Source organism: Amia ocellicauda, chromosome 9 (genome assembly GCF_036373705.1).
Source record: "Amia ocellicauda isolate fAmiCal2 chromosome 9, fAmiCal2.hap1, whole genome shotgun sequence".
Lineage (NCBI taxonomy): Eukaryota > Metazoa > Chordata > Actinopteri > Amiiformes > Amiidae > Amia > Amia ocellicauda.
This window is the reverse complement of record NC_089858.1, coordinates 3,789,836-3,804,995: the sequence shown is the minus strand read 5'-3', so window position 1 is coordinate 3,804,995 and position 15,160 is coordinate 3,789,836. Positions and strand designations below refer to the sequence as shown.

General features: G+C 41.5%; 1 protein-coding gene across 2 annotated transcripts in view; it reads left to right on the top strand.

Moving 5' to 3' along the window:
• Positions 1-2,855: 2,855 nt before the first annotated feature.
• Positions 2,856-15,160, top strand: part of garnl3 (GTPase activating Rap/RanGAP domain like 3) — a 137,412-nt gene continuing 125,107 nt past the window's right edge. For both annotated transcript variants that reach the window (XM_066712737.1, XM_066712734.1), the window contains exon 1: positions 2,856-3,252. In XM_066712737.1, the coding sequence (XP_066568834.1) occupies positions 3,149-3,252 (104 nt within the window). In that variant the 5' untranslated portion in view covers positions 2,856-3,148. The remainder of the gene's footprint in view (positions 3,253-15,160) is intronic.

Here is a 15,160-nt window from a genome sequence, read left to right as displayed (position 1 = left end):
ACTTAATGGGAATTATAATGGTATATAAATGCTGTAATACCAGTGCTATCGCAGGGAGCTGAATAAATCTATATATATTTTTAAAGAACGCTTGCAATATGAGATTCGAATAAGCTCGAGAAGTGCATTTAGTCAGCTTACTGATATTTTTAATTCAATGTGCAAAAATGTACCGTTCCATTAAAGTGGATGCACTTGTAATGTGAGTAATGGACTGCAAATGATCGACATAAGTTGGTGTTTAATGGTAAGGAATTAGCCTGGTTGCTCTAGAAGTCCATTTTGAAAGACATAGGAATTAATTTCAACTCCTATCAACTGACATTAACACAACCTGAGTAACTAAGCCAAGCATGAGTGTGGAATTGATCTAAACGCATGCTTTTGAAAAAGGCAACCATGTGCTTTGATAAACTGTAAGACTCTTTACTTTAAAACAAAATGCTGTACACAGTAGCTTTAAAGAAAAGCAATTGAGGCCTAGCGAACTAATTAACTCAGTAATAATGTATCCTTTGTGAGTCTTATGGATTTTATGGGCAGCGGCCCTGGAGTTCAGAGCAAGTGAGACTCCGTTTCAAACCACATGCCAGAGATTCCCCGTTCATTCGGGAGTCATCGTGTATTAACTGCACACCCCAGCTCTTTCACCATAAGGACCACGAACTATACGTAACTGACAGACTCTGGGCTTTTTGGCTTTACACAGGATCTGTGCAATATAATCATAGTCAATCATGATACTATGTGTGCAAAAGGAAATCTTTATATTTTATTGCTGAGCAGTGCTGTTCCCTGAATTAATTAGACAGGGTTATTTGTTATACAGGGTTCAGACAGAAACCACTTGGAACTCTTTTTGGTTTTATTTATTTATTTATGTATTTATTTGTATGTGGTTTAGCTAACACTGATGTGTAATCTACAGTGCTAGTTTATGGATATATGATGGACTTCTACAAATTGGGAAACACATTTATTAAACTGTTCCATGCTGAACTTGTGTGTGTGTGTGAAGTATTCTGGTGAAAGCATCCTTGATCAATAATTATGAGCATACCTCACCCACCGGGCTTATTTCTGTGCTCAGTTTGCTGACTATACAATTCTCTGCACAACCTAATACTTCCAACACAGCGCAGACCTGACAAGCTCTCATCAAGTAATCACCAATGCTGCTACAACACATTATTTAGATCACACAAAATGGTTAGTGCTGTATAGCATATTAAGTAATTCTGTTAGTTTACAAATCAGAGTACAATTTGTACCAGATTGTAGTCTGATGACTATTTCTGTTCCAGTGTTGCAAGCGTGTCTGCTTTTATTATATTTTATTATTATTATGTGAATATCTGAAAACAATTGGATAATCTCTAGGGAGTTACCTGTAAACCATTCATGACAAACTGGTTTATAATTCTTGTTATGAAACATAGTTGGTATTTCATGCAAGCAAGCAATTAATCAGTAGATGTTTATTAAGCAGTCAAATGTAAAGGCACCAAAGCTTTAATGTTACAACAATTTGTTTTTATTATTTTAAGAAAGCATGCCAAATTATGCTTCCACGCACAGATGTACAGTATACAAAGTATTTGTGCTCTAATCTCTACAGATCCCAAAATCAACTATATGTGTATGTTCCTACTGGAATTGGACATACAGTAGGGAACACAGTGATGGTAAATGCTGCTGTTGCTGTGTGAGATGCTGCCGCAATACATTTTTTGAAATCCTTTGGTTGGAACCCAATGAGAATTAATTATAAATTAGCTAGCTGTGTCATAGGAGATCTTTGCACAGATAAAACCATCACAATCAGGTCACTGTGATGTGATTAAACACATGAATGCATACTGTATTACAGTATTTGTAACCTCAAGTCTCGATCCTGAGATAAATTTCCCGAAAACACGTGTGGGATCTGCTGAGATGGACCTGGAAAGAGACCCCCACAGAGCAGTTTCCCTCACTGCCGTCCCACCTGTGCTGAGCCAGGGATGGTGACATGTCTCTGGCCAGCCATCAAAGTGCGAGGAAGTGTCCCTGCAAGGACTGCAGCAGCCAAAAAGGGGCAGCCGACTCTTGTCAACAGCTGGCACTGAGTTTGTCTGCTGTGGCCATCATCGTCATTTTGGTCATGTAGCAATATGTGCATTGATGAGGAAAGGACTTGTTCCTTGGATGTGGGAATGATGCTAACGAGTGTCCTTTTTTCTTATTTTCTTAGATATACTTATTGTCTTATATAGATACAGTGCCAGCCACAGGTACCACTTGATGCAGTCAATGTGTGATTTGACGTCATGTGTAGATTTAGCCGGGCTGTGCGCGTCATGTTTGTAAAATGACGTCTATACTGCTTTCCATTGCGTGTGCTCCCTTAAGTCTGTGAGAAAGTTATTTTGAATACAAGCAGAGTTAATTTCTTGTATAGGCACTTCAGACAAACACCTTTCAGTAAATTGCATAAAACAGTAAGTCGGTGAGTGTGTACTTTCGGTCTGGGGACAGCTCCAGCGCTTTCAAATCAGCCGGGACACTATAATCACATGTATTTAATGATTATATTATTAAACAGACGTATGACATGTTAAAGTTGTACAGGTCCATTTCTTAAAACAGGCTGTACGGATCCCGCATCTGTCGGCACTCAGGCGGGACGTGATCCACCTCCCCGACCGTAACCGCTGTCCAACCGTGCCGACCACAAGCCCACGTCGGCCCAACGTCGTGTGCAGCGCCCGGCCTCGCCTCCCTCCACCCCGCCGCCCGCAGCCCCCTCCGCAGCGGGCTCGGGCGGACTCTAGGACCGGCGGGCGGCCGAGGCAGGAGGAGTGGTCTCAGCCCGGAGAGCCGCCCGGCAGCAGCGCCGCGTCCTCGCAGCCTCGGAGGAGAAGAGACCGCAGCGCCGCCGGGATCAGTGCCGGACAGGTGCCGGCTGCCTCCCCTGGAAACTACCACCTGTCTGCGCCATGGAGTTTGTAACGCACCGCGGGGTGTAACGCACCGCTCCCTCTCTCCCTGTTGGACGAGTCCAAAAGCGGGTCACTTCTGCTGTCTGCGCTCCAGCTCTCGTTCCCGCTGCCAGTCCTGTCTGCGGCGCCTGCCCGGGACCAGCCCTGCCCGCCGGACTCGCTGCCCCATGAATTCGGATATTAACATCTACCTCGGCCGGGACAAGTCCTCCGGCATCATGAGGAAGAGAGCCGCGCTGCTGCGCAAGGGCTGCAGCTTCGAGGTGACCAGGTACGGCTCTGTCGCTGCTGCCATCCGCGCACCTGGGTCTTTTGCATGCATTGCCATTTAGTGACTTAAAACTAGTAGTACTGCGGTAGTAGATTCTCTAGCCTAGGGAGCAGGAGGATGATAGAGGGCTGTTTTGAAAATGGGCAATAGTGTCAATACTCTGATGTCCTGAAATGCACCGACTTTCCGCAGCCTCGACGCGGGAGCTCCTGTCCGCGCTGTGCTGTCCAAACCCAATTCATCGGTATTTCAATCTCTTTTTGTATAGCGCCTTCGCAGGGACTCGCAGATTAACTTAAGATATTGATAAGCAGACAAAAGAAATGCATAAAGCATGAACAATGAATACAATGAACTAAAATACTCCATCAGGCACGGAGGAGACGAAAACTAGCGCCTGTAAGAGCTACTAAGAAACTGCCAGGTGTGTGGTTGTTATGCATGTATTTCTACTGACTAATATTAGTAATACTGATCTTAGATCTGCGGATCTTTGTGTGTATTTGTTTCTAATGGGATTTGCGGATCAGCCCGGTTCAATAAGAGCCTGGACGAGCTTTTCCGCCCCAGCCGTGCAGTGCGCAGTGACGGGCTCATGTGTGTCCAGTCCGGGACTGCTCTGCCCGGGAGGAACTGCAGCCCAGCGGAGCCCGGTTACTGGCCAGACCGCCGACTTCACCGCACCCTGTCCCAGCTGTCTGGACTGTCTTCACACTCAGGACTGTCTTTGTCTTGGCGTTTCCTCGGGTTTGATTTTGTCTCACAGCAGGCATGACGGTTAGTGCTCAGGTATAGATGCATTAGACTTTTGGAATTTGGAAATTTAGTATCGATCAGTGTTGAGGTTTCTTGCTAGTTTGTATCCAAAAGGGATACAGTTTCACTTTGATTCAACATCAGGGTATTTACCACAACACAAATCTCATTGAAATGTGTATTGTAATGTTTTAAGCATATTAAAATGAGCCCTAAAGTCGATATGTAGCTTTTAATCATGTAAGGTCTTCTGAAATGTTTTCCAATATTTGCCATGAATAGATTGAAGTACATTGTATGGACGTGGTGCCACTAGATGGCATCATAGCCCTACAATTAATACATTATATATTATTCATATTTTTGAAAAATATATGGACTGGTTCTGTCTCCCAATTCATACTTATTGGATGCCCAGTTACATTGATTACCAAGCCGATGTCAAGTTGCTTTTTAGAACTTTGCAGTATTTTTTTTATTTTTTATTTTTTATTAGTTTTTAACTGAAATCCACTTTATTTTACCTTATGAATTATTACGATATAATTATTAGGTGAGGTTTTGTGCCTGCCACTTTTCTGACAACACACATGGGAGAAATGGTGGCCCGGGGAGGGGGTGAAGACAGGGGTCAGCACAGGTAAAGGTCACAGAAGAAATCAATGTTTTGAACAATCACCTCTTCAAAATTATTAATGGAAACACAACATGTGAGCAGACAGGGATTTTTTCAAATCTCTGAAATATAACCCCACTCTTTTTGTTTGTAGAAAACCCCTTCAAGGTTTGGACACGAACAAACTAAACAAACTTATAATATAGCAAAAGCTTATTTCCTTCTGTTAAAGAATGATACGCCACAATTTATGTTCATTCGGATATAATTTACACTGTAGGCTCTGCATCCATGTTGGACTCCATTCAAATAATGTATCAGTTGTAGAGCATATATCATTTTACTCCTGTTGGGTTCTCCTTTGCTCTTTTTCCTTTATGGGATACGCTAGGCCTAAATATCAAATGAAAAACAATAAAACTAGCTCACTCGCTATAAAAATAAACTAAAAGCTGGCAGTGAATTGATCAAGTTAATCAAATAAATCAAGGCTGGACAAGAAAACCAGACATTTCTCACAGACACCATGCAGGAAACTAAACTATGAAAACAGCTGAACTATATGTCACAAACACTGGAGCTTGCAGCCCATATAACATGCAGTGCCTGCTTCCTCTAGGCCCTTTGTACAGGGATGGCATGTGTAACAGGGGTTGGTATAAATGTTAGTGTGGAGACTCCCAAACGATCCACATTCAAACTGAAATACAAGGGCGTTGACACAAAACACAAACCACAGTTGCTGCTCAGTGGCCTCATACTCGTCAGAAAAAGGAACCCTGCCACACATAAATAGAAGCACCCCCTCACACGCTGCGTACGGCTCAATGATGGTACTTTCGGTCTCGTGGGAATCGCACTGAAACACAACTGAGTCACGTGTGTATTTGTGTGTATCTCTGTACAGTCTGATAGAAAATATAATCAGAGGTGTTTTGCCCACGACTTTTGTTGTCAAAAGATCACGCCATAACATTTCGTGAAGGTTAATGTTGGGCTGCTGTGGAGAGCAGCGAATCCGTGTCATCACCCACCTCGCTTGCTTTCTTTGTGTGCGGTGTCGGACGTAGTCTGGCTGTGTGTTTGTGGTCTTTGCCCGGCTGCATAACAAAGCCTTCATCTGCATTTGCATGGCACTTTACTGTAGTACTGACAAACGAGTCACAGACTTCCACCTCTTTTCTTCCTCTTTTCCAACGTCTTGTCGGAGCTCAAACATCATTCCCAGAACCCTGGATCCCCAATCCTACACTGCTGTTCAAGGTGCCGTGGATACTCAGTCGTCTTCATGCCATAAAAAGCTTTTGAGCTGCAAATCTGTTCATCTTGCTAACGGCGTGGCCTCTCTGTCCTGTTTCTTGAGATTTGCAGGGCATTAGTGTGGATGTGAAATCTGCAGTGAGTGCGATGCTTAGGAAGGGAAAGCCCCCAGCACAAAATATTGATGTTTCTCTCAGATTCCCTCACAGAGTATCCCCCCTCGTGAAGGGAAATTGCGGATCAATATATTTGATCTACTCAGAGCCCTGCTATCTCCCCGCAGAATCCTACCCGGAATAATGACAATTACAAGAACGTGCTTCCACTTTCTCTTGACTTCTCACCCCTGCTTCAAGATGTATTAGCCGGAAATAAAACGTGCACACCACTCCGTCAAAGAGATGTATTGCTTTTGACTAGTGGGCGGCACCAAATAGCTTTCTTAAGTGAGATTAAAAACACTCAAATACATTGAAGAAGCCAGATTTTGATGCAGCCCAGTTATATTCCTACCTCTTTACTAGAGATGTGACAACAGGAATATCCCTTTAAAGAGATCCACACTTTGAGATCAGAAGCCTTCTCTGAGGTACTTCTGAGCAGGTTTTGTTGGGCTAACTGTACACGTTTGTTTAGTATGGGATATGCATCGTTTTGGCCACATAATATACACCAGTAATCAAAAACTGTGTTGGAATAAAATGGTCAGTTTGATTCCCCCGCTTAAAACAAGTGCTGTGTCATTAGGTTATGTTTTGTCACTTATGGCAGGCTTGTAGAATAAGCTGTAGCTGCTTTGTAATATGCCGTTTTGTAATCAAGCAATTTTGATGCACAAAGTCTCGTAAACATGAGATAAACATCCAGCGCTTCTTTGTGTGTGGGATTAAAGATTCTACTCTTTGCAAAAGCGTTTTTACAGTATGTATTGTTGCAATGTTATAGGGGCAAAAATATACAAAGTATACAATACAAAGTGCTGTGGGAAGAGAGAAAGCTGAACTTGTCTCTTGCAAGATAACCTAGATGAATTCTGTTGGTCAACTAAAAATCCAGCATAAAAAATAAGATATAAATGGTGATACGTTTCCAGTCATTTATATTGATGAAGAAAACACCTTCATCTTTTCAAACGTAAAATTGAATGGCAGTTCTAATGTTTACTCGGCTTTACTGTATGGAATTAGTTGTTTCCTGAGCCATTTCCTCAGTAGGAGACTTCAGTGCTGCAGAGAGGAAATCTGAAGGGCATGTTTATGGTGTGTTTAGTTTTCAATATTGAGTAATCCCATATGCGAGTCTGCAGTAGAGGGACAGGGTGTGGTCAAATATATTTCTATCTAAATATGACCAAATTACTGCGGCTACTAATTGGATTAGACATTTGTATGCACGTTTTAGACCACACATTTTATTTTGACCATTCCCCCCCAAACACATACTTATACATTTCCACAGTGTATGATGATGGTTGAGGTTTTTCAGTAAGTGATTAAAAAAAAAATGGAAAAGTTAATTTAATTTTGTTCACTATCTTTCTCTTGTACATTATTTTGTAATGTAATACACAACAGGATAATAGCAAACCATTCCATGTTTATAGTATCATGGTTATGTAAATAAAATGTTAAGGGTCAAATGAAACAAGACTGGACCATGAATCACTGATTCACCAGGGAACCTAATTGAGTCTGTTTATATACAATGCTTTTGGCACACTTCTAACTACAGTGTACCCCCTTCTTTCTTACAAATACATCTCAAACCGAGGGATGCATTTAAGCTAAAGTATGTGAAGCTTATTTTATTATCGTTCCACAGGCTAATGCAACTCACTGTGCACAGAAAATATTCCATATCATTTGGGGGGGGGAAGTTTCAGACTTATTATATGTGCTTCTTAACCTGTTTACCATGTCGACAATCAAAAACACGTCTGTTGTGCTCTGTAGACGTGGGGGCGGGAGGGTTCTTGCAAGCAGACCTGTAATATTTCTAAACACTTAACATTAATTCACTAAGTGCTTGTGAATTAGGAGTCCGGCTGTATAGATTCTAAGTTGTTGTTCTCTAGGGGAGCTTGTAAAAAATGGCAATGGTTACTTTTATAGGAATTTAAAGGAGGAATGGAGAAAAATAAAAGTGTAAAGCCTGGAGGAGAGAATATATATATTTTAAAACCTTGAACTACAAAGATGTCTAAAAAGAAAGAAAGCAAAACCCAAGAATTTGAAATACACAGAGGGGTTTGTTCACACATGTAAAGTAGTTACAACTTGTAATAAGAAATCAGTGTGGGTTTACTCCCAGAGTTAATGGTGTAATAAAAACATATGAACCAAGACCTTATTATTTTCTTACTAACAATATGCTTGTTTACAAGCAGAATGTCCCTGTCGATCTGTAGAAATTCAGCATTAATTCATGTCATCATCTATAATTTTTTTACGTCAAGTCACTGACCAGAAACCAGCTGACTAGAAACAAAAGACCACTTGTACGAAACTGCCTACCTGCATCGGTAAATTGAACATTGCCTGAAAATGTCACAAGATGGGAACACTTTACCTTATCCCAGGTACATGGTATATTTTATAAAGATGGCTGCAATAATTTTGGAGGCAAGAAAACACTGCATTACGGTGAACAAACTGTAAAAAATACCTGACTGTGATATATAAGTAGAGAATTGCTGTCAACAATGTAGTAAAAAAAATCATTTGTAATCTCACAGTTGTCACAGTCTTTGGGGCTCACAATTAATGTCAAAATCAACGTGACCATTTCAATTCACCCACCAGCGTGAAATGTACATTAAAACAGTACCTTCACTGAAACCTGTTTCCTGAAATCCCCTTTTTGTTAAATTGTGGAAAGTGTATTCGGCACTGGTGTGAACTGGGAGATGTGTCTGCACTCTTTCTCAGTTTTCATTAAAACCATCTCCTCGATGATGGCATGGTGTCAGTTATGGCATTGTCATTGTTTTTGTTCATGTTAATAATAATTAACACACATTTGTACACTATGAAGTAATAAAATGATGATCTCTGTGTAACTCTACTAAAAGTGGTAGAGGATAAGTCCAATAGGTTTAATTCAGAAATTATAGATTCATTTTGTGCATGTGTTTTTTATCTCGTGTTCAGATCTGATGATGCATTGCTTAGAGGTGTGTTTCTGTTTCTGTTTACGTTTTAACATCATTTTGCACGGCCTAATCATCCCTTTGCTTAGGAAAGAAAAATTGTGGTGCATAGTCTGTATTGTTTTCTGTTTCAGAAAAAGAGACAGCTTGCCATAATATGAAAAACAGAAACATGAGCCAGAAAATGTCCAGCAATCCAGCATGTTTTTCTTAATGTATTTATTCATTTATTTAGCAGACACCTGTATCCAAAGTGGCTGACATGGTTTATCAATCACTGTCTGTTAGTGCGTTCCACATTTACACAAAACACATGACTCTGTGTGTGTTCCCATTGGATGGTGTAATTTCGCCCGTGTTAATGTGTTGCCCTCTCGTTAGGTGTGAGCCTTGATGTGACCTTTTCCAGCGCTCAGGTGTGATTAACTCGCAGATCTGGAGGGATTCTCAAGCGTCTGCCAGCGAGGCCTCGATGAATCGGCTCGGCGGATCCCGCATCACAACAAATCAACTCGGTTGCGCATTAATTTGCAGTGGCAGCGCTCTATAGGGGCCTGCCTCGATCTATAAACATTAGGCATATCCATCTGCAACAGTCCCAGCCAGCAGGGAGAGAGAGAAGGTAACAGGAAACGGCCACGGCTTGACTAATGTAACTGAACCGCAGGATTATCAGGGAATCCGACCACTGCAGATACATTGCATTCATTCCAGCACTGCAGAAGTGTGCAATGGCTGCTTCTTCCTTTGCTGTTGCAAGACTGACATTAGTGTTTGGCTAAAAGCTGACCTTGTTACAGAATGTTCAGAAATCAAGTCTTTTATTGTGATTTACGGTTTGTTATTGTCCTCCTTGTAGCCCCTCGGTTCACAGTCTGGATTTGACACAATCAAGTCGGGAGAAACTGTAAATAGGAATAATAAGGTCTAGTAGTTAGACTTTTCCTTGGAAAGCGTGGTGCCATTTCCTAGAACTACACTTGGACACAATGTAAATGTGCCATCAATTTCACACCAGTCCAGAGCTGTCTGAATGCCAGAGTGTTGTTCTAAAAACCAGGAATATTGCTATATTGCAATATTAAAGTAACATGCAAACTTTGAGCATTCCTTATGTTTCAATATTCCTTTTTCTTAACTGATCGCAATAATAATTAAACCTTTATATATGCTATGCTTGAAGAAGGTGAATTCCCCACCCAACCTAAATCAATAGGGTGTGGAAGAGCATTTATCGAGAATTTACTTAAACTTAAAGGGCAGGAGTTCTTCAGCAATAGCTGTGATCGTCCCATTGGATACGGATACTTTAGAATATTGTAGCAAATTCTCTGGCAAAGCGTTCACCATTGCATTGTTAGGTTGACTGGAAAGTGTTTATCCAGTAATACCTTGTTTAACAAATCTTCCGGGAACCAAGCTCCTTCATAACGAATTTCTTCTCACAGAAACCAACCAGATACAAACGAGGCGACACAAAGCAGTTTGAAAGTCAGGCTTAGTCAGGTCTTGCCCTGGAAACCTAACCGACGGGGGTACTGTTCACATTATTAGCAGACAGTCAATGAAGAGGTTTGTCAGTCCATTCGGTGGTCCCACTCACTGGCCTTCACTTCCTATTTCTCATTGCTCAAGATCCTCGTAATGGAAAATGTATTTTATTGTTGTCCTGGTGGTTATAAAGCCATTTTATTGCCCCATGTTATACCAGCCAAACGTCCATCTAATGCTTTTGGTGTTACTGGGCATAAAGTGTAGCCTAAATCCATCTCAATGGACTCAAAATTGCAGACTGTAAAGAGAGTAGAAGTGGTGCAGATGAAAAGTGAAGTGGCTCCTTCCAATCAGACAAAGTGAAGCTTTGGTGCAGCAATCTGCCTTGCAGCTACTGCATATTTCATATTTTCAGACACCTTTGACCTTGTTTTGCTAGTATTATAATGTATTTCCCTTCCGTACCGCCCTTCTCTGAAGTCTTGTGAAGCAACGCTGTGCCTCCTGTGATTTCTCCTTTGATAACAGCTCTCAACGTGTGTAGTATTTACAGATGTGTTTTACTTGAAATTGGACACAAGCAATCACATGAAATACACTCACCTAAAGGATTATTAGGAACACCTGTTCAATTTCTCATTAATGCAATTATCTAACCAACCAATCACATGGCAGTTGCTTCAATGCATTTAGGGGTGTGGTCCTGGTCAAGACAATCTCCTGAACTCCAAACTGAATGTCTGAGTGGGAAAGAAAGGTGATTTAAGCAATTTTGAGCGTGGCATGGTTGTTGGTGCCAGACGGGCCGGTCTGAGTATTTCACAATCTGCTCAGTTACTGGGATTTTCACGCACAACCATTTCTAGGGTTTACAAAGAATGGTGTGAAAAGGGAAAAACATCCAGTATGCGGCAGTCCTGTGGGCAAAAATGCCTTGTTTCTGCTAGAGGCCAGAGGAGAATGGGCCGACTGATTCAAGCTGATAGAAGAGCAACTTTGACTGAAATAACCACTCGTTACAACCGAGGTATGCAGCAAAGCATTTGTGAAGCCACAACACGTACAACCTTGAGGCGGATGGGCTACAACAGCAGAAGACCCCACCGGGTACCACTCATCTCCACTACAAATAGGAAAAAGAGGCTACAATTTGCACAAGTTCACCAAAATTGGACAGTTGAAGACTGGAAAAATGTTGCCTGGTCTGATGAGTCTCGATTTCTGTTGAGACATTCAGATGGTAGAGTCAGAATTTGGCGTAAACAGAATGAGAACATGGATCCATCATGCCTTGTTACCACTGTGCAGGCTGGTGGTGGTGGTGTAATGGTGTGGGGGATGTTTTCTTGGCACACTTTAGGCCCCTTAGTGCCAATTGGGCATCGTTTAAATGCCACGGCCTACCTGAGCATTGTTTCTGACCATGTCCATCCCTTTATGACCACCATGTACCCATCCTCTGATGGCTACTTCCAGCAGGATAATGCACCATGTCACAAAGGTCGAATCTTTTCAAATTGGTTTCTTGAACATGACAATGAGTTCACTGTACTAAACTGGCCCCCACAGTCACCAGATCTCAACCCAATAGAGCATCTTTGGGATGTGGTGGAACGGGAGCTTCGTGCCCTGGATGTGCATCCCACAAATCTCCATCAACTGCAAGATGCTATCCTATCAGTATGGGCCAACATTTCTAAAGAATGCTTTCAGCACCTTGTTGAATCAATGCCACGTAGAATTAAGGCAGTTCTGAAGGCGAAAGGGGGTCAAACACAGTATTAGTATGGTGTTCCTAATAATCCTTTAGGTGAGTGTATAACAATGAAATTTAAAGCATTGTAGTCTACCACGTGTGCAAGGAAGGGGATAAGATGTAGCAATTGATAGTAGCTCAAGAGCATATGGCTCTGTGAGAGGGAAAATCGCCAGAAAAATCCATGTTTTACATCTTGGAAGGCAGACCACAATCAGCAAACACAGAGAAACAGGTAGCGATACAAGCAGATGACTGAGAGAGAAAGCAGAACGGACAGATTAACAGACTAGCGGCTAATCCTTCCCCCCACAGCTCTCTTTTTCTCTCTGATTTCTGTTCCACCTCGAATCCTTGCATTTCAAAAGGAACAGATTATATAAAACAGGAGGAACCCCTCCAATTCCCAAACCTTGTTGCTCTGGATTGCAAAAAGTACAAATAGGCTAGAAGGTTCACTGAGACATACAGACATGTCTAAAGGGCATTGGAGGAGAGTGTGATGGATACACATAGCAGTGTGGGAGGAAAAGGGGACGGGAGAATATCATGGCATTCTCAAAATGCAATAATTTTCCCGTTGTCAAACAGGGAAGTGACACAGTTAGGGTTGCACAGCCTGCAGGAAAGACTCAATTTTATTATTCCACTGCTGAACCTCACATGAAACCCTGAGGAAGGTGACTGCAGAGTGAGGAGCTTGCTTTTCAACATGGCAATGACCCTGATCACACTGCCTGATAATCTTAATGAACAAGGAGAGAAGGATGAAAGAAAAAAGGCAAAAGGCAAGAATAGAACAGCAGGTGTGTACATTTGATTACATTTGTATCCTAACGCCGTGAATATGTTTTAGAATGAGAATAGATTGAGCTCAAACAGGAGCAGAAGACAATCTTGTATTGCATTAGCAGACGGTTCTTATGTTTTCATACAAATGGGCAGTTCATTTGGAATCCTAATATTTTTTAAATTATATTTGAATCATATTTCGTTTTGCACCCCTAACTCTGAGCACCTGCATATCTGTATAAAATCACAACAACAACAGCATAATCAACCAGCCATTTTTTGGGAGAAGTCTTCGTTTGAAGACTCAGGTGAGCCCCCAAAGTCTTAAGGAAGCATTCATATTTTGTAAAGAGATTGAATACACAGATTGATTTACACAAACTGGCAGTGGTGCGGTAATATCCTATTTCTTATTAATGATGTCCAATACGATTACATTGTCTAATCTAATTAATTCTGTATTAAAGAATATGTGGAGTGAACCGAGACTTTGCTGCTCAGGGTGAGTATAGGAGGCTATACTAGACAGTCTTTCCTGCTTCATGAATGTCTTTGCTGTTATAGAGTCAATCCCAAACCCTGATTTGGATCTTGTTTGTCTGACCCGCTTACTTTTCTTGGTTATCCAGTAAACATTTTTGTTTAATTATTTCCAGCTGTGGGCATTGAATAATTGAAGCTCAAAAGGGCTCGTTTGTCGAAAAACAACAGGAAAACAAAGCAAAGAAAACCCTGGTATAATTACCAGCACATTTAAGATGTTATTCTTCAACATCTGTTTCAATTTATATTTTAAACACACAAACCTATTACTGCTAGCGGCAAGTTCACCCAGAAACACAAGCCTGGAAAATGTTTCCCCCAAACCAGACCTGAAATTGTGCCCTTTGGAAGAAGCCTATATTTATAATTCCGTCGATTAAAATACTAGTGGTTTTTGGTGGATAACAAGTCGTTGTTTGAGGTGCCATTCTCTTTATGTGTGTGTGTGTGTGTGTTTGAATTCACATGAAATCCCTGCAGCTTTTATAAGATCTCTGTGGTGTAAACGGATAGGGGAGCTTAACCGAAGCAAGGGACCCTCACTGACCTTAAGCAGCAAGCTTCTCACCGCCACCGTGCCACACCATACAAATCAATGGAGCGGCAAACGATAGAAATCAATGTGGCAGTCAGAGGAACTCAGACCGGAGTGAATCAGCTGGTATGTCCTTGTGTTGCTCTCCGGGTGACTAAACGTGTCCAAGGCAATTGTTCTGGACAGTTTGATGATGGGGCAGCAGCTTGTTTTGACATCCATTTCAGCCACAAAAGCGCTTTTCTTCCAAGCTGTTTTTGATCAAATTAAACTTCACATGTTACTATTGTGTTCCTTGTCTCCATACTCTTGACTGTAAACATGTATTTATAGTTCAACAACAAAACCACCACTACTATTATATTAGATTTTGTATCATTTTCTTATTCTTATCATTCAACCACCCCACCATTTCACCTTTGCCTTTCAAGCATTGTCAATGACTCTTTCCTTCTTTCAAAGCCTCTGTTATCCACGATCACAAGAAAGTCCAGGGAACAAAGCATTGATACTTGTGGGTAAAACGCAAAGGGAACAAATTATATTTTCTCATTAGCATCAGCCCTTTGAAATCGCCAGGTTGCTCGAGGCAGAAACGTCATCTCTCCATTGTTTTGTTCAATGCCATGGAGACAGAATTAGGCAGAGATCTCTGTTAAAGGTCAGGCCTTGGTGCTGCTTATTAGAGTAACGCCTGGGTGTTTCTCTGGCCTCATTATCCCCTCGCGACAGGTTGGGCTGCATTCAGCTCTGATGATGGTGTTGTTCACCCTAAGGAAATCTGTTGCAGGGAAGAGCCTTTGGTTTCTCTATCTTCAGAAGTCCTCTCTCCAGCCATCACAAGTGTCTGTTCTGTCACAAATCTATATTTCCTAGCAGACACCCGGACCTGACTTCTTGCTGTCACACAATCTACACATTTCACAAAAACATATGTCTGCATGAGCAACACATCCAAAAACTAAAAACATCTATAACAATATTCAATATAAATCCTAACTCCGGGAG